At 46.5% G+C, this 24,115-nt stretch overlaps 1 protein-coding gene across 1 annotated transcript; it reads right to left on the bottom strand.

Moving 5' to 3' along the window:
- Positions 1-4,180: 4,180 nt before the first annotated feature.
- Positions 4,181-7,435, bottom strand: LOC114689127 (protocadherin Fat 4-like). The gene is made up of 2 exons (XM_028863533.2): positions 4,952-7,435; positions 4,181-4,903 (listed from the first exon to the last, which is right to left on the bottom strand). The coding sequence occupies exons 1-2, from the start codon at positions 7,410-7,412 to the stop codon at positions 4,278-4,280; spliced, it is 3,087 nt and encodes a 1,028-aa protein (XP_028719366.1). The 5' UTR covers positions 7,413-7,435; the 3' UTR covers positions 4,181-4,277.
- Between the last annotated feature and the right edge of the window lie 16,680 nt (positions 7,436-24,115).

Genomic DNA, 24,115 nt, shown 5'->3' with positions numbered 1-24,115 from the left:
CATGCATGCATACATATAAAGACATATACATACATGCACACATATACATACATGCATACACACATACATACATAAATCACACACTATCACACATATAAACACACTTATGCATATACACATAAACACACTCATACACATACAAACATATTCTTCAGAACCTTCATTTATCCATCATTTAAAACAAGCATACTTGAAATTTATGAAATAAACTACCAAAAAAAAATCCTGTCTGAGATAATCTCCATCATTTATACCAGTATTTTCTGAATTACAAACAGCTGACAGATACATCTTAAATAGGCAAAGACCCACTTGGAAGGCAGCACAGACCATACATTTTCACATAACTACACAGGTACATCTGCTGATCAATATCCTGATGTGTTGCGAGTAAGTCCCAAGGCAATGTCCTTCTTGGGTTGGTAAAATCAATAATTACCTGTCAGGACCAAACCAAAATGCTTTTCCAGTACTCTACTCAACCTACCCATTTGAGAATGGAGTAATCTCAGATATTTTAACTGAAAAATAAAACAAAACAAAACACCACTGTGAAATCTACCAGGAAAACAAAAAAGGTTTGAGATGCCTACTGTATTCTGCAAGTCATGAGCCAAAGAGAGTTTTTAAATTCAAGATATCATTACTTCAGATTTTCAAGTTTGAACATGTAGCATCTTTAGACAAAAAAGAACATCATGTCCCATGTGATGTTAACAAGCCAGTATCCTCTATTTTTCTGTTGCTTTGGTAAAACTAGCACCTCAGTTACTTCTCTGTGCCGGAGATATAATACCAAGACTGAAAGGATCTTACAGACAAAAGCGTCTGCCTTGGCTTATGGATCTAGAGGGATCAAAGTCCACCGTGATGGACAGGCATGGCAGCAAGCCGCAGGAGCAGCAAGCTGAGAGATCACATCTCTACTGCAAACAGGAAGTGGAGATGGAAACTAGAAGTGGGTCAGGGCTACAAACTCTCTAAGCCTTCCCCAAAGACTCTTCTACCAAAGCTCCACCTCCTAAAATTCCCAAAGTACGGGAGCTTGTGGGGGACATTTCTCATGCAAGTCACCACAACTAAAAAAGAAAACTAGTTAAGGCACACCCTTAACCAGGAGGCCTTTGGGAGTTTCAGAGGAACATAAGGGGATCCAGAGGCCAGTGGCCTGGAAAGCAGCAGATGTGACCCTGGTCGGGTGCAGTCCCTGTCCACTCACACAGTCACCCTATGTCAGACCACCCTTTATTCCCTCTGTTCTTTCCAGTTTCTGACAATCCTCATTTCATTTGTAGAGCAGAAGTAATTACTATTCTCTGTCCTTATTCAACTGATGGGTTTTCTTGGACTCACTCCTCGAAGGGGGAGCTGTGTTCTGATCTTGGTTCGTCTACCATGTTACTCAGCATAACAAGTTTGCAGCACCTACTGCATGCTGGGTAATAAATGAGACACTGAAATAAAAAGGATCAATATAACCAAGTCCCTGGTCATCATGAGGTCTAACTGAGACCCTACACTGCAAGTGTGCAAATAAAACAGATTTATACATTTTAATTAAAATTCATTAATTAATTGACATATTACAGAAGGCAGCCTTTGGAGTCATTCCTGCCCTGTCAAGCTTTAGCTTTGGAAGGCAGATTGAGAGACTGTGTCCTTTGGGCAAGTGTCCAGGGTGAGCAATATCAAAGGTACATCTCTCATGCGCATCCCAAAAGAATGCAGGCCAATCGTCCAACCCTCTCATCAAACAGAATGCCTGACGTTGTGACACTGGCCTGGGTGCCGAGCAAGCAGCCCAGACACCTATCAGGTCAGACAAATGCATGCTTTCAAATACATTCAAAAGTCTGCACCTGAACCGGGCGGTGGTGCCGCACGCCTTTAATCCCAGGTCTTGGGAGGCAGAGTCAGGCGGATCTCTGTGAGTTCGAGGTCAGCCTGGGCTACCAAGTGAGTCCTAGGAAAGGCGCAAAGCTACACAGAGAAACCCTGTCTCAAAAAAACAAAAACAAAACAAAAAAAGTCTGAGCCTGGAGTGGAACAACGTACAAGTCACCTTTGCCATCGATGCTTTATGTCTTCTCATAGCAGAATAATAGTAAACCAACTGAGCAAAATAAAAAAAAAAACTAGTTTAATTTACATATTGGAAAAACACAACAAAGAATAACATAAAATTTTACCTCCAAACTACTGCTTTCAGTATTCTTTGAGCATAACAAATAAAATATTTGCTTTAAATTTCAGGAGTGGCTGTAACTTGGGAACTCAAAGTTGGTTTACAATTTCTGCACTTTAGTATACAGAGGGTATCCTGATCCATGGCGAGTGTGCTCGCTCTCTCTCTCTCTGTCTCTATGTCTCTCTCTGTCTCTGTCTCTCCATCTCTGTCTCTGTCTCTCTGTCTCTCTATCTCTCTGTCTCTCTCTCTCTCTCTCTGTGTGTGTGTGTGTGTGTGTGTATACAAGAGAGAGAGAAACATGTGCAGTCATACAGGTACACACACACACAAGTCTTCAGAGCAATTCTCCCTTGGTTTGTCAATACAGAGGACCCTGGAGGTCTGAAAGAATATGTTTCATACTGATATTAACTGAGGTTAGAGTAAAGACATAGTGGGCATTTTGCTCCGCTTCCTAACAAAAGTTATTTGTAATAATAATTATTTTTAGTCTTCATGCCTGTTTCAGAGACATCACTGCCTGTTTCAGAGACATCACTGTTCGGCACATTTATGGCAAGCTAATCTTCCCCTACTGAATGGATAAATCACAGGCGTAATGGATCTTCTAATGGCACCCATGAGCATTCCTTCCAATGCTCTGCACTCCTCTAATAAAAGCAGTTGAGTGAAATAAACACCTAATCAGGTCATCTGCTTAACAAATTCAGCCATTATCCAGAGAGACTTAATTGCCAGCCTTCAGTAAATATTTTGGTGTTCAAACTAATCAAAGCTGTTCATCTCAGAAATAACTGCAGAGAAGAAAGTGAAAGATGGAATAAGCTCAAATCAAATAATGATTTAGTCATAAATCATGACCAGATCTAAGCCAAAGACCTCTGATGTTGAGATTGCTGAAGAAGTAAGCAGACATAAGGAACCAATTTAACTCTGAAGCCTCTCGGGCAAAGACATGCAAGGAAAAATTGAAATCCATTTACAATGACATCACCATTGGGAATTATATTTCTAATGAGCACTAATGCCCTCTGATCCCGTTCATAGGATGCAACAGCTAGCGATCAGAAAAAATAATAATCACAAAGAATTTCAAAAGATAACAATAAAAACAAGCCCTCAAAATGAAAGCATCCTTGGTCTCCCCCGAGGGGAAAGCAAGCAAATAAACATAGCAGCCCCCATTTCACCACCGCGTTGTGTTTGGAACTCTGCCAGGCATCAGAAACCACACTTGATCTTTTGAGTTTTTGGCTGAGGGGCAGAAGCTAGGACATCTCTGAGGGGAGTGGGAAGCAGGAGGAGGACTCAGAAAACATGCATCAAGCATTCTAGAAGATAGCCGAATCAGTTCTTGGTGACTTTCACACAGCCGAGAAAGGGAGGAGCCTAATGGAGAAGATGTCAATCAGGGATAGTAAGATGGGTGGAGGCCACAATCCAGCATGTGCCTGCTGGGGGATGGGCGTGGGACTTATTTGTGCCCAGAGTAGCCTTTCCCACCTGGAGACAGGACAAGAGCCTGCATCATCGCATAACAGCACATTTTCATCCCAAGAGTTGGAGTGGAACTTCAGATCTAACTGTTCACAGCTACCTGAGTCAGTGTAGGAAGAAAGAGAAGCATTTGCTCCTTGCCAGGAGGTAGTTTGTAAGCTTCTCAGGCAGAAGAAATCAGGAATCTCCACAAACTTGGCTCACCACGTTGAGATTACTCACTGTCTATAAAGAATCTGCCAAGCTTGCTGAGGATGGGGAGGTCAATGCCATCCTGATGTAAACTGCCACGCAGGCTCCAGCACAACCCAGCTCAGAAATATAACCCACTCAGAGATCTAGCAAAACTCTTCACCTTGGAACAGATTTCCTTACTGAGAGAGGTCTATGTGAGTACAGTGCCTCTGCTCACACGAATGGGCTTTAATTACTTCTGCAAATGGCAAGTGCTCTGTCAGTAACCTTACACTCATGGTTGCAATTAAGGAACATTCATTATTTTAAAAAAGTTCATTATTTATTGTAACCTGGATTATAGCTGCATTTTCCTGAAACTGTCAGTGTGTGACAATGTTTTCTAAGTTGTCCCTGTTTATAAACATAGCCATGAAAACACAGTTAAATCATAGAGAGTAATCACAATGACAAAGACATTTAGAAAAAGCCCACTCAGAGCAGATAATAAAGGAATCCAAGCTCTCACCTCTGCTCTCTGTGTCCTGGGAAAGGCAGATGACATCTCTATGGCATAAACATCCACCAGGTAGAGAAATGTTCCCTGCTCCCGGTCCAAAATGGCTGCAGTTTGAATGACACCAGTCTGCCGTCCAATGGTAAAGAGACGTCCAACAGTCTTTTCTTCACAGTGAACAGAAACGATGTAATATTCCACTGGAGCTTCTGACCCTCTGGGGCTAGCTGCTTCTATGGATATGACATTGGTACCAATGGGCTCCCCTTCCTTCAAGATGGTCATGTATTTGTTCTGTGTGAAAACCGGCCCATCGAGGCCCTGGAGGATGACGGTCAATTCCGTGGTTGACTTCCTCCTCTCTGGGCCCAGGTCTGTGGCTGATACTATGAAGTTGTAGATGAGCTGTGAAGGCACTAATGCAGAAGCCACACGAAGGTCTCCACTGTAGCGATCCACAGTGAAGGTTTCTGTGTCTCCATTGACTATTTCATACTCCACCTCACCATTAGCGCCTTCATCAGGGTCTGCAGCCATGATGGTAGTCAAGACAGAACCGATCATGGCTGAAGGATCTGCAGCCAGGGCTTTTTGTGATATAAACATCGGGACATTGTCATTGAGGTCTGTCACCAAAATGGTCACATTTTTCAAAGCATACCTCCTAGTTTCTATCGGCACAGCTTGGTCGTTGGCTTTTACTGTTAATTCAAAGAGATTGGCAAATTCCCGGTCTATCTCAGCACTGGTGTAGATGGTTCCTTTGACCTCATCTATGCTGAAGTGGTTGCCTCGGGGCATCTGTTGAATGATGGCGTAAGACAGCTGCCCATTGATATCCGCATCTGGGTCATGCGCTGTCACAGAAATGACAGATGTACCAAGAGGGATGTTCTCCACTATAGACTTAAAAATGTCTCCCGGAGGAAAGCTTGGGGGGTTGTCATTGAAGTCCCTCACATGAATCACCACTGACATTGTGGATGACCGAGGAGGTCGCCCTTGGTCTTTTGCTGTGATGTTTAATTTATATAGAGACTGTGTCTCAAAGTCCAACTTCTTGGCAAGAAAGATACTCCCAGTGTTTGGGCTAATACTAAAGGTCCCATGGTTGTTTGATCCTGTGATGGTGTAGTGTAAGTCTGCATTGACACCCGAGTCAGAATCAGTGGCAGTAACAGAGGACACCAGTTCACCAATCCTCATGTTTTCCAAGACATCCACAAATAGTGTTGACTTCGGGAACGAGGGCGTGTTGTCATTTTCATCCAAAATGTCAATACTTAGAGTACAGGTTGAGTTGAGGGAGATGGCCCCTGAATCCACTGCCTGGATGAGGAGGGAATAGGCCGGGGTCGCCTCATAGTCTAACTTACCTACAAGAGCCACCTGACCAGAGAACTTGTCTATGGTGAACTGTCTTTCTTCGTTTCCTTTGAGGATAGAGTAGTGAATGAGGCCGTTATTTCCTTCATCCACGTCTGAGGCAGACACCCGTAAGACCTGGGTCAGATTGGTCGCCGTCTCTGACACGGTAGCTTGGTAAAAGTCTTTTAGAAACTTGGGGGCATTGTCATTGATGTCCTTCATGTAGACATGCACGGTGGCCTGCTCCTTGAGAGGCTGAGGGAGGCCCTGATCTGTGGCTATCACTGTGAAGCTGAAGACTGCTGTCCCCTGCCTCCTCATGAGTGACTCCCTGTCAAACTTGTGAGTGTTGGTGAGTTCCCCAGTGACAGCATGCAACTCAAAATCAGGCTGTGCCACCTCAAAAGCATACCTTACCTCCCCATTAGGCCCGAAGTCTTTGTCCACCGCACTGACCTTGCCTACGAATGACCGGGCCCTCTGCTCCTCTTCGAAGTAGAATGTGTAATTGGTACTATTAAACAAAGGCCTGTTGTCATTCACATCTTCTAAAATCACAGTGACATTCACAGTAGCACTTAGGGGCTCCACTGCCCGGTCAGAGGCAACAACCAATAACACATATCTCTCCTGAAGTTCACGGTCCAATTCACTTTTGATGTACAACTGGCCATCTGGGAATATGCCAAAGGCATCCCCAGTATTCCCATCTGTGATAGTGTACGCTATTTCCCCATTTGCCCCAGAATCTTTATCAGAAGCTTGCACTTTAAAGAATCGAGAATTCACAGGCTCCGACTCAGAAAGTGTGACCTCATAGGAAATCTGGTCAAACACTGGTGGGTTGTCATTTACGTCATGGACATAAACTGTCAGAATGATGCTGGAGGAGAGCTGGGGGACACCCATATCAGAGGCCAAGATTTCTACCTGGTATGAGCCAGCGTGGACATCCAGTGGAGCCAGCAGACTGATGTTACCATTCTGCTCATTGATAGCGAACAGCTTCTTGGGGTTCTGCTTCAGGCTGTAGAGCACCCTGCCATTGACACCCTCATCAGGGTCCACGGCTTTGGCCTGGAAGATGCTATGTCCTGCCTGCCAGTTCTCCACTGCGTTTATGCTTTCTACTGCCTGGAGGAAGTGGGGAGCATTATCATTCAAGTCTTTCACTGTGATGTTAACCACGGTGTCTCCCCTTACTGCTCCCCCACTGGCCAGGACTCTCAGTTGATAAAAAGACTGCTCTTCCCTATCAATCACACTTGCTGTGGTCAGCTGCCCTGTGACAGGATTCATAGCAAACATACCTCTCTGGTCCCCAGTAGTGATGAGATAGCTAATGTTGGCATTGAGGTCCATGGTGGTGGCAGAAACACTGCCCACGTGGTACCCTAGGGCCACATTCTCAAAGACCACGAAGCTGTAAGCAGCCTGGCTGAATACAGGTGGGTTGTCTTGTGTATCTAACACCGTGACTGTTACTATGGCCTGGTTAGGAGACTGTAAATTGCCCCTGTCGGTGGCCACTATTTGCAGCTGGTAGGCTGTTTTCTCTTCTCTGTCTAGGGCCATTCTTGTAGAAATAACCCCGCTCTTAGCATTAATCTGAAACCTCGACCTGTCCCCAGCTGAGATACTGTACTGAACAGTTCCATTGGGACCCATGTCTGGGTCAGTAGCAGACACTGTGGTAACATAGCTACCTCCAGGCTCATTCTCCTGAATATGAGCAAAGTATTGGACTGGGTAGAACACAGGACTGTTGTCATTGATGTCCAGGAGACTGACGTTCACCTGAGCTGTGGATGACTGGGGAGGGGAGCCCAAGTCTGTCGCTAGAACCAATAGACAGTAGAAGGCTTGTTCCTCTCTGTCTAGGGAGGAGATAGCACTCAGCCTCCCAGATACAGGATCCAGGCGGAAGAGCCTTTGGTCACTCTCAGCCTCTTGCAGGGAGAAGCACACTGTCCCGTTGTCACTCAGATCCCCATCGGTTGCCCCTAGAATCAACAGCTCAGTCCCTGCTGGAGCGTTCTCAACTACAGACACCTCATAGCCTTCAGGCTGGCTAAACACGGGCTTTTCATCATTGACATCCAAGACAGTTACCACAAGCTGGGCATAGGACACCTTGGGGTGGACGCCCTGGTCTCGGGCACTGATATTCAGTACAATCTGGGAGGCAAGTTCACGGTCAAGGCCCTCCCCCCCCTCTCCCCCGCAGCACTGGTGGTCACTAGACCACTGTGCTCCCTAATGTGGAACCAGCCCAACCCATTTCCAGAGACGATGCTGTAGCGCAGGTTAACATTGAGACCAGAGTCACCGTCGGTGGCAGACACCCCACTCACATAGCTTTCCGGAGGCGCCTCCTCGCTCAGGTTCACTCTGTACACTTGCTGTGCAAAGACCTGAGGGTGATCATTGATGTCATTGACAAAGATCACCAAGCTGGCCACGGAGGAGCGCGCCTGAACCTCGGCGGTAGGGGGCGCCCCGGAGTTATCCGAGATGGAGACTGTAAGAAGGAATTCGCTCGTGGTCCAGGGCACTGGCCACCTTGATGAGACTCAGGTTGGGCACCTTGCTCCTCTGTACCTCAAAGTGGCTTTGCTCATTGCCCCCGAGAATCTGCACTGAGATGTTTCCATTGGCTGCCGGGGAGTCCGCATAGGTCACGGTGAGCAGAGCCACCACCATACCCACCTGCGCGTTCTCATCCACCAAAGCGTAGCGTGAGGTGGCGGGGAAGTAGCGAAACTTCACTACAGGGTCGTTGTCATTGACATCCAACAGCTGGATGATCGCTTCTGCGCGCCCAGTGAGCAAGGGCACGCCCTGGTCCGTGGCCTGCACTGTCAGCGAATACTGTCGCCGGGCCTCAAAGTCTAGCGGCTCTCTCACGGTGATGAGCCCTGTCTCCGAGTCCATCTGGAAGGGGGTTCCCTCATCCTGCAGCCGGTAACGGATGTCCGCATTGGTGCCCTCGTCTGCGTCGGCGGCCATCACCTGCAGGAAACTCCAGCCCACAGCAGCGTCCTCAGGCACCCCCGCCTGGTAATGGGAACTGCCAAACACCTGGGGATTGTCGTTAATGTCCTGTACAGTCACATTGACCTGAAGGTAACCCCGCCGCTTTGGCTCACCCTTGTCCTCCACCTCCACCAGGACCTGGTACTGAGGCTTGACCTCGAGGTCCAGGCCGCCCTTGGAGACCAGGTGCAGGAACGCTCCCTCGCCACTGGGGTTCAAGGTAATGTCCAGGCGAAAGCGACCCGCCTCATTGCCGTGGACGATGCGGTAGGAGCGGTGGTCCACGCCGTTGGAGCCGATGTCAGAGTACGTGGCAGTGTCCAGAATGACCTGACGCCCGCTGCCACTGTCCTCCTTGAAGATGACCACGATCGAGGGATCTGGGAAGACTGGGGCATTGTTGAGGTCACGCGCCAACACCCGCACCTCGGTAGGGTAGGTGGGCGCGCTGGAAAGGACCACCAGGTTGACCACGTCGCTGGGCAGGCTCTCGCGGTCGATGGTGGCTGTGGTGTACAGCGCTCCGGTGCTGCTGTTAATAGCGAACAGGGCGTGGCTTTCGCTGAGCCTGTAGGTGAAGCCGGGGCGCGTTGGGATGGTGCCCACCAGAGTCCCTGGGGGCTGCTCTTCCATCACCTGGAACACCTGACGCTGTTCGGCCGCTTGCACCCAGGCCGGGCCTGGGAGCAGAGACAACAACCCCCAGACTCGCAGCAGCTGGCAAAGGGATGGAGAGAGTAGCGGGAGCCACCTGCAGCCTGGAGCCAGGTCTGCGGCCAAGTTCATGGTCCTGGTTTCCAGGTACCGCGAGAGGAAGAGAAACAAGGTGAAGGAAACGGGCTGATCCGGAGGGCTTCTGAGTGGCGCCAGTAAAAAGCCAGTTTGGCTGGAGATCTCTGCAGTTTAGAAGAGTGAGCGAGGGGCAGTTGCCCAGGAGAAGGGTCCTGGTGGCCGGGGAGAAACGCAGTGCAGGGAAGGGTGAGGCGACAAGAGGCGGGGCATCCCTGGGCTCTCCCGAGAAAGTTTCCAGGCCTCCAGACACTTGGATTGGAATCCCGAGTCTGAGCGTCCTGACTGCGAATAGGAGTTGCTAGAGGCGGCCTGGATTTCAGGGACCTGAGGAGTCACTCACTGTAAGCATGTCTCTCCAAAAACTTTAGAACTTACCCAGAGCGTGACGCCAAACAGGACAGAGCCAAGGGCCGCAAAGCCCCTGCACCCCAGAGACAGAGCGGGGACACCGGGAGAACCCGAAACTGGTGGTGCAGACTCTTCTTAGATCTCGCTCCGGGGGAGCTGGGGAGGTCGTCTCTGGATCAGGCACCCTCGCGGAGGCAGCAGGGGCACCGTGTCTCCAACAGCGCTCAGCTCCGTCCCCTCGCGGGTAACTCAGGCTGCCTCTGCGCCAGCCGCTGCTTGGAGCCCGAAGTCCAGCCCAAGCTGCCGCAGGCGCTGCTCTGCATCCTTCACCTCCGCGCCGGCATCGATTGTACATCCACAGAGCGCGGGTTCCCCTTCCTCCTCCGCGTCGCGGGGGTCGGGCAGCAGCAGCAGCGCAGCAGCAGCGCTGGTTCCCCGAGTCCCCTCCCCTCACCATGCCAGGGGCTCTTCCCCAGGCGTTAGCGTGCACCAGCGCCCCCGGGAGCGCCTCGCCCTGGTCCTGGGATCTGTGCTTTTATTGTCCTGGATCAGTTTCACTTTGTAATCCGCTAGGCTTTGTGTTTGGGTAGGGGTGGGTCCCTCCTTCGCGGTCCCCGCGGACGATGGGGACTCAGAGGTGCGGTGCAGCTGCACGGGGCGCCGGGTGGGCGCGCTCCTCCACAGCTAGGGCTCAGAGGTGGCACCACGGCGGATCTGGAGCCCAGGCGAGTCCCCCGCTGCCTCTCCGGGTCCCTGGCACTCTCCCCGCCCCTTCCCCGCTGCGCGCACACACGCACTCACACACACGCGCGCACACACGGAGGGGGGAGGGCTGTCCGCGATCGCGAGCAGGACTGAGAAACTTTGCTCGCCCCTCGATGCTCCCGGACTCCAGTGGCCGCCACTCCCCTGTTCTGGTCCTGTCACCCGCGGGCCCTGCCCCGCTACAGCCCATTGGCCACAGCCCCGCCAGGCATCCCCGCCAGCCTCGCCTCCTGCCGCCACTGGCTGGGGCGACGCTCGTCACTGCGGCCTCCGAGGCTGTGGGCGGGCGGTGGGCGAGCCCCGCGGCAGAGGCGCAAAGAAGGGGCGACCACCCCCCAACTCCTTTCTATTTATTTATTTTCCCTTTTGGTCAAACCTTGGCCGGTGTCGGCGCAATCACAGCAAGAGGCAGCGGCGGAATAGATGGGGGTGGGGTCAGGTTTGGAAATAAATAAGTTTAGTGGCCGGAGCTGGGGGTGCCATTAGGCTGTTAGGCTGGTAATAACTCGGTGGAGGGGGTCGAGGGAAATGAAAGAAAGGCTGGGGGCGAGGGTCTGTTAACGCGGGAGGAAGGATTAGGCAAAGCCTGTCTGGGAATGCGCGCCGCTGCTGAGCTTTAACCATTTCGTGCCCTAGCCAGGGGCAGTGCCCGAGCGAGCTTCTGCCCACTGGACTCCGCAGAACCCCAGTTCTTCCCTACTCGTGAACCTGGGTCCCAAGCTGCTGTCCCTCGGGACTAGGGGACATCGAGGCCTCGGTGCCTGCAGACCTCCAACTTCTCAAAGGAAGAGAGGGGCACGCCTGTACCCGCAGCTTGGTTAGTCTCACAGCTGGAATCCGGTCTACAGATCAGTCCCGAGGCTTCAGCTGAAACAATGGCAGCTTCTGCGGGGACAGTTTCCTCTTACAAACCCAGTTTGGAATTTTGACCCCCGGTGGGCCCCCTCCCCCGCCCAACATTTTCTAGCCAAAGGAAATCTAATAACGTTTGGTTTCGGTTTTGCTCTGGGGGGCGGAAGGAGGGGGGAGAATAGCTGTAAGAAAATAGAAATAAATGAAATGAAGTTTAAATTTAATTTTTTTTAAAGAGTCACACATTACCGACTGAGCACAGATGATTCCCCTGCCTCATCTTATTTGTGTGGTGCGCGCGAGGTTTCTTTAAAAGAAAAATAAAACGTGACTAGGAATCGGGTCAATAATTTTCCCCTTTAAGGGAACCAACTTGCAAAATATGAATTGAAGCCAAACAATGCAAATATAGGGCATATGTCATACAATTTTGCCACAGGAATCCCTCCAAACCTCAAACTTTCTGCGCCCAGAGATTGTTTAAGCGCGGGCCAACACTGCCCCCTGTTGTTTACAGCTAGTCTTGCCGCGACAGTGGCTGGTTTCGTGCTTTAAATTAAATGCAGACTGGGAGGATCTGGTTACAGAGCTAATTCCTCCTTCTTGCCAAGGGATGGGGGCAAAGAAAAGGATCTGCAAGGATCTCCTACTGCCTTTGCTTGTGTGAGGTCAGAAAACAATCAAAAGCGATAGAGAAGACAGCACACTCAAGTCTTGAATGCAAACCGCCTGTAACCTAAATGGAGGAAGGATGGAGTCTGATTCTAAAACCATCGCCAATTCCTTTGTTTAGTTAGAACATTCGCTCCTGTCTCTTCCACACCTATAGCGTGATGGGTGAATTGGACGCAGACCAGAGAGTTAGTTATCTCTATTGCTGCATTTTTCAGACTACATAACTATTGAACGCCTATCATTAACCTCCCCTCCCGCTAAAAAACAAAAAAAAAAAAAACACGCTTTTAAGACCGTCAACATTATTTTATCACTGCCAACTCTTTACCCCTTAATGCCATTATTTTGTTGTAATTCAGCCAAGAAATATTTGTAGATTAAAGTTGGATCTACAAGTTAATACAAGTCGTGGCTGTGAGTGCGAAGATTGTGGAAGACGTTTTTTTCCTAATCCTGCGCGGTTCAATACTCGGACACGTAAGAACGGGAAGAAATCACTGGGATATATTTAGGGGAGATGGTAGGGTTTTGCTGGTTTGCCTGGCGTCTGTTTGGAGAACATGTGAGAAGCCTTCACAGCTCGACAGGATGGAATTAACATCTTTTGACGGTGAATTTAGTTTGGGAAAACAGGTAATTTAATTCATTCTGTGAAATGAACTGTTTACTCTGTGAAATAAGTGTATAGTCTTCATTTTACGAAATAAAGCAATACAAAAAATGGGTCATATTCAGACCCCAAATATTTGTTTGGAAAATTCCGAGAGAAGATTTCCACAAATTATTTAAGCAACGATACGGTTAGTTAAACTAACTTTGCATAATGATATAATCTACTCATTTGTAGATAATTCTATACAAAACTACAATTTTGTATGCTTAGTATGTAATTTAAAAAGAAATACAGAGAATGTCTAGTATAAAACATGAAATGAAGCTTTTGTTACGTTTTATTTTCATTGTCTCCCTTAGATTTCTAGAGCTGTGTTAACATAGTACACTATCATAAATATATGTGTACAATTTTTCTTCCTCCTGGTAGGAAGATGGCTTGCTCACTGGGTAAAGGCATTGCCAGGGACGCTTGACCACCTCGGTTCTACCCCCAGAACCTATTTAAAAGCCAGGCAGAGCAGCACAATTGTCTGTAACCCTGGCGACCCCTACTGGGAGATAGGAGGCATACACAGGAGAATCCATGGAAACCAGGCCAAGCACCTTGAAGAATGCAGTGTTTAAAAGAAGCAGACAGGAGCAAGGTGGGAAGAGTGGACAGGCACCCAGGATGATATTCCCAGACCTCCCAAGGTGGGAAGAGTAGGCAGGCACCCAGATGATATTCTCAGACCTCCCAAGGTGGGAAGAGTAGTCAGGCACCCACATGTCCTATGACCTCCTGCATCCTTACACAAGCACACACAAGCACATCGCTCTAACATACATACAAAAGAAACATTATTCTTCTTGTAAAAGTGAAAGAAAGGCACAAGGTCATTGTATACATGAAATATATTTTAAAACCATGAAACACACTCATAAGTAGCTGTCAAATGTAATGAAGGAAGATATAAGGGACATTTCTAGCTGTACATTTTCTCTTGTCTTCCAGCAAACCCAAACAAATATAGTTTATTTTTTCTACCCATCTTAATTATTTTTCCTATCTTAATTATTTATGAAAATGGTGTTAAAGTCAGAGTTTTAAACAAAAATGAAATTAGAAGCCAACTAGGAACCATGCTGGTTAGCTCTTGTCAACTGGACACAAGCTTGAGTTGCTGAGGAAGGAGGAAGTTGCCTCCTTTGAGTGGGTCTGTGTCATGTCTGTGGGTCAGTTTCTCGATAAATATTTGATGCATAAGTTGAGCCACCCCTGAGCAGGTGGTCCTGGGCTATGTAAGAAAGCAGGCTGAGCAAGCTGTGGGAACAAGCCGGTCAGCAGCATTCCCCACTGATTCCCATCCATGGTCCTGTTTAGGTTCCTGCCCCAACCTGCCTCAGTGATGGACTGTGATGGGGATGTGTAAACCAAACAAACACTTTCCTCCCCGATTCAGTTTTGGTCTGTGCTTCATCGGAATAAGTGACTAGAACATGTGGTTCTCAGGGAGAAGTCATTCGCCAATGCCAGTGGGTAATAAGGACACACATTTGTGCCCAAGCATGCGAGGCATCAGAGAATACAAGTCATTGAACTTCATAGCTATATTGAGACAAGTGATTTTCTGGTGCTCTGCTATGTTCTGAACACACTCTTGCAACCATTTAATTTGGTATCCAACAACAACAATTAGTTGGACCACGCTCCTCAGTTTCTAATGCATCTGCAGCTGGGGCTAAATCTCTTCCTACCTTCCTCCAATTATCTTTCTCCTCTTCTCTTCCCTTCTTTTACATTTCCTCTCTGAATCCAGTCTTCCTCTAGTGAAGACCGTCAACGAGGCTGGATCTAGAATTATTGGTGAGAGAAACCTCTGAGCATGTCTGTGAGGAATGTCTGGTTTAACTGAGGTGGGAAAACCCACCCTGAGTGTGGGGGGCACCATCTCATGAGCTGGGCTTCTGGACCAAATAGAATGAAGAACTCAGCTGAACATCATCCCTCGCTGCTCTGCTGTCTGGCTGCAGATGTGGCGTGACCTGCTGCCTCCTACTCCTGTGGCTGTGATGAGTCTGGTCCTCAGACTGGGAGCCAAATTAAACTCTCCCTTAAACAGCATCATCCCACAGCAACAAGCCAGTTTCCCACAGCAACAAGATAAGGGACTAAGATGAAGCCCCTCCCCCACATCATTTCTTCTCTTTCTCTCCTCTGATTTTTGTTCTTTTCTATTCTGGTTTAAATGTCCAATGTGGCCAAGTGTTCGAGCACGTGGTGCTCACTCTGTTTGAGAAAGATGTGGAAATGAAGGAAGTGGTGTCTAGATGGATAAAGTGGGTCACTAGAGGCGGTCCATGGGGCTTTGTAACCCCCTGCACATATTCCCTCTCAGCTTCCCGAGTGTGGATGCAGCCAGTCTCTGGCTCCTACCATCATGCCTTCCCACCTTCATTGAACAATCACCTCAAGTTACTCCTTGTCAAGCATTTGGTCACAGCAACATGAAAAGTAACCAACACATGGACTGCCCGTCTGCTCCCAACCTCCAGGCCCACCGTGCCCTCTCTCCCCTTCCCTCCACACTGGCCACTGCACTCCTTACTCCGCTCATTCACTCTGCACTCCTCCTTATCACTCAAGCTCACCACACCTCACTCCCCAGAGGCAGCTGCCTCAGTCAAAGACTGTTCCTGAGTGGTCTTGCAAAAGTCCACTTTAGCTGTGCTACAGTTTTAGCTGAGGCACATGACATTGTGCTCCGCATGCAGTTCCCCCTGCTGCCTGTTGTACCACATCCCCACCTTTCTATTCATCCCTTCACTGCTGCTCTGACTTTGGCACTTTGCTCTGTCTGTACCTACAGTGGCTAAGCCACCCCATTGTACAGTCAGACAACAGCTTACCTCCAGGTCCCTAGCATCACAAAGAACTGTGCATTTTTTTGTCTGTGTTTGTTTCCTTTTTGTTATGTTCTCAATGTTTAGTTCAGTTTTTCATGATTTTTTTTTACATTTTCTCATATGCATATTGAAAGCTATTAATTTTCCTCAAGGTGCTGCATTGGCCTACCCATAATTAGACAAGTACTTTATGCAAATGAGAACAAAGAAACTAAGACAGCTAAAGACAAAAATTGTGTCCACCTGCATAGATATGACTAAGAACTAAATATTAGAGGAGTTTAAATATCTTCTAGATCAAAGTCTAGTTCAAGTTCTACTAAGTTCAATTCTGTGAAACTTAAATTCCCCAGGCAGAAGTTAGCAAAGTTACTCCTACTTCTGAAAGGGTCCCCCCTCAAAATCTCATTTCCTACCAACACAGCTCTTACCTAGCAAGCCTCTTACTTAGCTGTGAGCTTCCTGCATTGATGAGGAGTCCCTTACTATGACACCTTATTCTGCAGAGATGTCCCCATCCACTTCCATATCTGGTTTATAAGGATATACAAAGCCTTTTTAAGACTCTCTCATTCCCAAACAGTGTGTTTGTCCTAGAAATCTGCTCTGACACACAAAGCCAGTCTTCTTGAATCCACTGTGGTGGAGTTTTCTCCTGTCTTTTTCCCCCATCTTATTTTCTGCATCCTGACAATTTAAGATTCTGTTTGTCATGATGTTATCATTTGCCTTTGTTTGTTCAATTTTTCAACTGTTTAAAAAATAATTATATCTTACCTAGAACTTTCAGTCTGTTCCTATGTAGTATGGTCAATTACTTTTGTATTTGTATACTATGTATGATGCTTTTCTGCCTCTGGGATAAATACCATGATCAAGGAAACTTAGAAAATAGTCTATTTTGACTTGTAGCTTCTGAGAGAGTCTATAATGGCAAGGAGGCATGGCGTCAGAAGCAGGCAGCCAGCTGATCACTTCTTTAACTACACATGGGAAGCTGACAACAGGAAGTGGAGCCAGTTATAAACTCACAAAGCCCACCTTCTGTGACATACTTCTGTCAGCACAGCAACACCTCCTAAAGGCTCCACACCCTCCCCAAACTGCACCATAAGCTGGGGCTCAAGTGTTCAAATACATGAACTTTGAGTACAGTTTTCATTAACACTGCCATGTGTCCTTCACGGTTCTAGTTCTTCTGTTTTATGGAACTTTGCAGGCGGGTTTAGGTACCCGCCAGCTTAGGAAGGAGAGGGCGTGGAGCCACCCAGGCCTTTGGAGTTTGCCCCACGTGAGCGCCAGATATTGGAGAAATTATTTTGGCCACTCCACGTAGTTAAAAGGATATTTATTTAATGGCGTAACTCACAAATTAAGTAATGGGTAGGTCGCAGGGTCTGGGGAAGGTGTAACGCAGTCCAGCGGTGTTCTCCGGAGCTCTGCACAGTCAACCTCCACCGGTCAGCATCTCGGCACCAAGCGAGCACACAGAGAGAGTGCTGGCCCATCCAGCTCTGGGGTCCCCAGGCGCCTCCCCTCGCCCCACCTCGTAGGCGTGACAGTTGCCAGAGTCTCAATGGGGGTTGGAACTTCCAGATCCAAGCTGGAATGGCTACCCACTACAATTAATCTTGCTTTTTATAAAGTGTTATTTTTCTTAAGATTCTAGTAAGTTTGTCAGATGAGTCAGAGTTAAGCTGCTTCTTTAATTTGTGTTGAGCAGAGGCCCATGGTCAGGCTGTAGTCTAAGATTAAACATAATATTTTTATATAAGCAACAAGATATTAATATTTTGGAATTTAAAATTTGATTATACTGATTATTGTTGCTTTCATAGTGCAACAAAAAAAATGTGACCAATTGATTATGACCATGCTCTGATAAAACTTTATTTATAAAGACAAGAAGAAGGAGCCAATCTGGCCACATATTATCCCTTGCTGGCTCTTGCTTCAGGACACAAAAAGTTCCTTGCAGAGAATCCTACCCAGAAGTGCAGCTGCATGTCTTTTGTAAGCTTAATTTAAAATAAAGATTTTTTTGCAATTTTAATGAAATGTTTGCCTACATGTATGTATGTGTATTATGTGGACCATGTGAATGTAGTGCCCAGGAAGGCCAGAAGAGGGCATCAGATCCCCTGGAACTGGAGTTGCAGACAGTTGTGCTCCACAGTTTTGCTGGGAACCCAACATAGGTCTCAGCATGAGCCTTAACCACTGAGCCATCTGTTCAGCCCCTGAAAGCTTAATTTTAAGCTGTTTTCACTCCCTTAAGATATCCATCCTTTCTCATCTTTTATACAAACCTCTTGTTTTTAGTTTTTCACTTGTATTATCTATTATCATCTTCATGTATATATACATAATCATGTTTATAACACACACACACACACACACACACTTATGTGTGCCTTTGCCTATATAAACAATAAGCAATGTTATGTATGTGTACCCCTCTTAGTCAAGCTAGCATTTAATTTAAAAAGACTACATGAAGCTGTCATTTTCTGTAAATAAATATAAAACTGCATGATGGAAACTAGAATCTTATTTTTTAATGTCACACTTATGGGAAAAACCAAATGAAGGGTTTGCTTCAAAATTCTTCATAATACCATATGAGTGACGGCGTGAGCAAACCCACTGCAATGGAAATTCCTTACACTGAATGTGAGCCTCCTTCTCTGAGTGTTGTGGCGGTCACCACAAGCTAGTAATTACTGCCCAGGATGTGGAGAAACTTCTCAGTTCAACAATTGTTTGGAAAATTCCACCATTTTGTTGAAACATATGTCAAAAACTGGTCATGTTTTTGTCTTTATTATCTAGACGCCTCCTACCTATCTTCAATCTCAAATAATTAATGCATGTGATGGTTAACAAGCCTGTGTCTTCTAGCATGAACATTAGGATGCACAGCACAGTGGATATGTTACTGGGCTAGAGAACAAAAAATGATATGTACGTGTAATTAACTCAATGTGAGTGTTTGTGATAACAGGTAAGTGATGTGATCAGCTGAACACGTGGGCATGTCAGAAATGTAGAAAAATATAATGGAGATTTTATCAACATGAGAATGGGCAACTGGAAGAACCCAGTAGGAGAGTCCATCCGAGAGAGTGTAGAGCCCCTGTCTAGTACCGAGAGTCCATCTGAGAGGGCGGAGAAACCCTGTCCACCACCGAGGGTTCATCTGAGAGGATGCAGAGTCCTTGCCCACCGCCCACAGCTGGCGTCCCATTTTAAATTAAGGTAGGATGGGAGCTACTGCAAGATAACCTGTTTTAGGTTTTCACTGAAGTAAGTGTTCCTGGTTGTAACAATAATTCAGCATAAATGGTTCCCCACTGAACAGCGTCTCATTACATGAAAGGGCCAGAAATCATAACTTGCTCCTTTTATGCTCATTAAAGAAATGTCTAGGCTCCCTTGTTGTTGCAGATGATGCTGAAGCATCCTCATTCATGCTCCTAAGACTGGTGCTTCAAAGTCACTGTGTATTTGGGTGTTTGAAAAGACATGGAGACACAGCAGAGAACAAAAAACAGACCACTTCTCGGTTTGTTTAGCCAAAATAAAGAAGTTTCCTTTAAAGAATGCATATATCAAAATCACTCAATTATTAAAAAACGAAATCACTCAATGATTGAAATAAATTCCAATTTATTACCGCTTGCTTAGAGGTTTTGTAAAATAATATATATCTATGTACAATAGAAACTGACGTGTATCACAGCTTTCTCAGAAAGAGAACTAAATGCATTAGCAGGTAGCTTTCTTAACTCCTGAGCTGTCTAAAGAGACAAAAGAGGTGGCTTCATGGTTATGTTATTTATATTTTATTCTCTCATGAATTATTTGTGGTGTTCACCAATGGAAGCAATTGGGGTCTCAAAGATACATTCTTTGTTATTTTGCTTGGATATAACTGCTGTTAAATCTATGTGTTAAATATACATTTCTTCTAAATTTGTAATTCAGTTTGCTGCTACCCAGAGGCTGAAGGAGGACACAGAAAACTATAATTATAGGTTGTTGGGTTGTTTTTGTTTGGTTGGTTTCTTTTTCCCTGCTTGTCTTAAATGAGCGGCACTAGTTGGTACCACATCACAGGAAAGAGACAATTCTGTTTTCTCCATATCTAACATGATGCTTGGAATTCAGATAGTATTGAGTAAAAGTCTCCCTTCCTTCCAGGAGAGCTAAAGTTTTACAAAGCCTGGCTAGAAAAGATAAGTGAAACCAAGACTTCCACCCTCCAATTTAAAGCAGTGTCTTTCAAAGTCACCACTGCTCAGGGATGCTTCCAGACAGCTCAGAGGAGGGTTTCAGAAAGTCTGTTTGTAAGTTCAAAGCACTGTGGTGGGTTACTGTGGCTTGACATTTGCCATCTGTTCACATCTTGCATTTCTAGACACTGTTTTCTGACACTCTCACCCCCGTGCCTTTTTGTGAATAGTTCTACTTACAGCCACTCACATGGATTTGTCAGGAAAATTGCATGAGAAACCATAAGCCATCTCCCTCTGCCACTTGGCAGAGCTGTGGATGCTGGACCACCATGCTTAGGGCCCAGCTTGCGTCTGCTGTCAGTGACCCTGGTGCCTTGTGTTCATGAGTCACGTTACTTTCCTAAGTCCAGCGGGACTTCAGTTCCTCACCTGGATGATTTGGGCTCACAGAACCAGATAAAGGAGAGGTTTATACAACCAGGCATTTAAGAATGATTCCATTTTTATTTCTTTGGGGAGGAGAATCGTCTGTCCCATAGCAGAACCTTCTATGTCCTTCCATAACACTGTATCCTCCTTCCACTGAAAGAGGTCTGAGGGTGCTGTGTGACAAGCATAATTCATAAAAATCAATCCTAAATGATAGTGCTTGATCAAGACATGATGCTCTTTAGTAAAGAATAATAATAGCTCATATGCATCCAAGTATTTAGCACAACGCATTGAAATAAAAAATAAAAATAAAAAAGCTCAGAGCTTGGTGTGTTGGGAGAGGTCATTCCCAGGGCTGAACCATTTCTAAGAGCTCATGGTGTTCAGCCTTTGTACAGGAAAGAGTGTATTAGCTGAAGGACTTCTCCAGAACAGTCCAGAGAGCTCTTGTCTTACTGAACCTAAGGTGTCTTAATTCTTTGTTTATTGGAAGTGCTTCTTGGCCCCACTTCTTTTCACTGCATCCTTCATCACCAAGTCTGGGAATAAACGCAGCAAACACGCATTTTGAGAAGAAAATGAGCTGTGATTTTGGTTGGAAGCAGTAATTTCTCAATAGCAGAGCATATTAACCCCTTCTTCTGCCCTGTTCATAAACTCATAAGAAAACCTAATCCAAGCCTGCTGTGTATCCCACACTATAGGGACCCAAGGACATTGCCCTTCATACTTATGGCACCAGGGAGAGAGAAAGAGACAAAGAGACAGAGAGAGACTGGGGGGGGAGATTTTGATAATGAATCAAGTAGATCCTGGAAATAAAGATTTCAACAAATCAAACTAAAACAAAAACTGTTTGGCAATTGGCTTCAGCCCATTTTAAAAAAAAGAAAAATAAAAGAGAAAATAAATATAATAAAAAAGAAAACTTACCTTCAAGAGAATGTGGAGGGGGGACTGGAAATATGGCTCAGGGATTAAGAGCACTGGCTGCTCTTCCAAAGATGCTGAGATTGATTCCCAGCACCCACATGGTGACTCCCAACCATCTATAAAGAGATCGGGTGCCCTCTTCTGGCCTGCAGACATACATGCAGGCAGAACACTGTATAAATGATAAATAAATATATCTTGAGAGAGAGAGAGAGAGAGAGAGAGAGAGAGAGAGAGAGAGAGAGCATCTAAGGATCTAAGGACTTAAGGATACAGTCAACAATAATCATACGACGTCATGGAATGCCCAAAGGAGAAGGGGGAAAATGTTGGAAGGAAAGGCCAGGTATATATGTTGGATGTCATAATAGCAAGTTTTTTTTCTAAGCCAGGAAAAGATGCTGCAGTCAAACCATGAATATGCAAAAAAAGAATTAATCTTCAGAGCTTTGTGAATTACTAAGCTCCATTAAAACAAAACAAAAAAAAAAATGGAACTTCTCAAGAGAAACAAGAACAGAAGGAAATATGGGCCACCAAACAAGCTTGGAAATTAACACTTGTGGGAGTCTGTATCCAGAAGTGAGAGACAGGGAACCAGTGTCATGAAAGCATGGATTCTACGATGAAGGCAGCTACACAGAGAACACACTGTGAAAATTAAGATAGTAGAGTGTTGAGGCAGCCCTGTAGGCTGGTAGATTTGAATGCTTAGCCATCAGAGAGGAAAATTGGGAAGGATAAAGAGGTGTGGCTTTGTTAGAGGAACTATGTCACCAGGGGTGGGTTCTGAGGTTTCAAAAGCCCACATCAGACCCAATGTCTCTGTCTCTTATCTCTTCCTGTCTCTCTGCCTCTCTTTATCTCTCTCTGCCTGCTGCCTGTGGATCAGGATGGTAAAGCTCTCAGCTACTGATTTAACACCATGCTTGTCTACTTCCTGCCATGATGATAATGGACTAACCCTCTAAAACTGTAAGCAAGCCTCCACTTAATTACTTTCTTTTATAAGAGTTGCCTTGATGGCGGAGACAAGCAGACACAGGTAGACCTGTGGCAGTGGCCCGCGGAGGTGGACGGGTCCAGCGGCAGTGGCCGACAGGGACATTTAGGCCCGGGCGGCAGCTGGCAGAGACATTCAGGCCCAGCAGCGGCCCACAGAGATGGACAGGCCCTGCGGTGGAGATGAGCAGACAGAGGTGGATGGGACCAGCAGTGGGTGCCGACAGAGACATTCAGGCCTGGCGGCGGCCCACAGAGGTGGATAGGCCACGAGTCGGAGACAGGAGGGCTGCAGGTCGGCGACTCGAGGAGGTTGAAGGGCCCGGTGGCAGCGGCCTACAGGGACATATAGGCCCAGCGGTAACCGGTGGAGACATACAGGCCCGGTGGCAGTTCGCAGAGGTGGATGGGCCCGGCAGCAGTGACAAGCAGAGGTGGGTAGGCCCGCGGTGGCAGCCAGCAGAGACATACAGGCCCATTGGCCGCCCGTAGAGGTGGACAGACCCAGCGGCAGCTGACAGGGACATACAGCCCCAGCGGAGGAGACAAGTGGACACAGGTGGGCCTGTGGCGGCGGGCCACAGGGGTGGACAGGCCCGGGGACAGAGAGGAGCGGACGCAGCTTGGAACGGGGATGCCCCTGGCTCCAACACCTGGGGAGGGGGCTATCTCCGTGGGTCGGAACCAGGGCGAGTCTGGGCACTCTGTCTGGGGACAACCCAGGGCCCAACTGCTGATCCTGTGAAACCCAACAACTTGTAGGTGTTGGTGAGACTACCCTGCTCAGCTGAAACCCATCTGGGAGAGGATTCAGATGCCTACAGTTTGAAGTCTGAAGAAACAAGATCAGCTGAGGAGTTGACAAATGAACAAAACGTGACCTGGGAACACAGAAGAAGGCGCTACCCAGTCACCAAAACAGATCACCAGAATCATAAGTATATAATTCACCGACTAAAATCAGCTGTCCCTGAAGAAACAGCCCAATAGCACCAATTTAACCAAGAACACCTACTAAACCAAGACTAAAAATTAGAACAAGAGAGGCACTCTCAAACACAGACACCACCTGCACTGCACAGAGGAAAAGATGAGTAGACGCCAGTGCAAAAATACAGGCAAAAACATAAAGATCTATATGGCAACATCAGAACCTAGTGATTCTACACCTGCAAGACCTAAACATACCATGACAGAAGAAACAGAAGAGATCAACCCTAAAAATGACTTTAAGAAGATGATAGAGGCCCTTAAAGAAGAAATAAAACATTCCCTCAATGAGGAAATAAAAACTTTCCTTAAAGAGGAAATGAAAAACTACCTTAAAGAGGAAATAAAAACTTTCCTTAAAGAGGAAATGAAAAAACTCTCTTAAAGAGGAAATAAAAACTTCCCTTAAAGAGGAAATGAAAAACTCCATTAAAGAGGAAATAAAAAACTCCCTTAAAGAAATGGAAGAAAAAACGAACAAAAAATGGGAAGAAATGAAATCAAGCCAAGAAAAAGCAATTAAACAGATGAAAGAAACATTCCAAGATCTGAAAAATGAATTTGAGACAATAAAGAAAACACATGCTGAGGGAATGCTGGAAATAGAAATCCTGACAAAACGAACAGGAACTACAGAAACAAGCATAACCAACCGATTGCAAGAGATGGAACAGAGAATCTCTGACACTGAAGACACGATAGAGAAAATAGATTCGTCAGTCAAAGAAAACACTAAAGACAAAAAAGTTGTAACACAAAACGTCCAGGAAATTTGGGACACCATGAAAAGACCAAACCTAAGAATAA

The sequence above is a fragment of the Peromyscus leucopus genome, unplaced genomic scaffold (genome assembly GCF_004664715.2).
Source record: "Peromyscus leucopus breed LL Stock unplaced genomic scaffold, UCI_PerLeu_2.1 scaffold_1521, whole genome shotgun sequence".
Classification (NCBI taxonomy): Eukaryota; Metazoa; Chordata; class Mammalia; order Rodentia; family Cricetidae; genus Peromyscus; species Peromyscus leucopus.
Note: the sequence above shows the minus strand (reverse complement) of the source record. Positions and strands in the feature narration are given on the sequence as shown.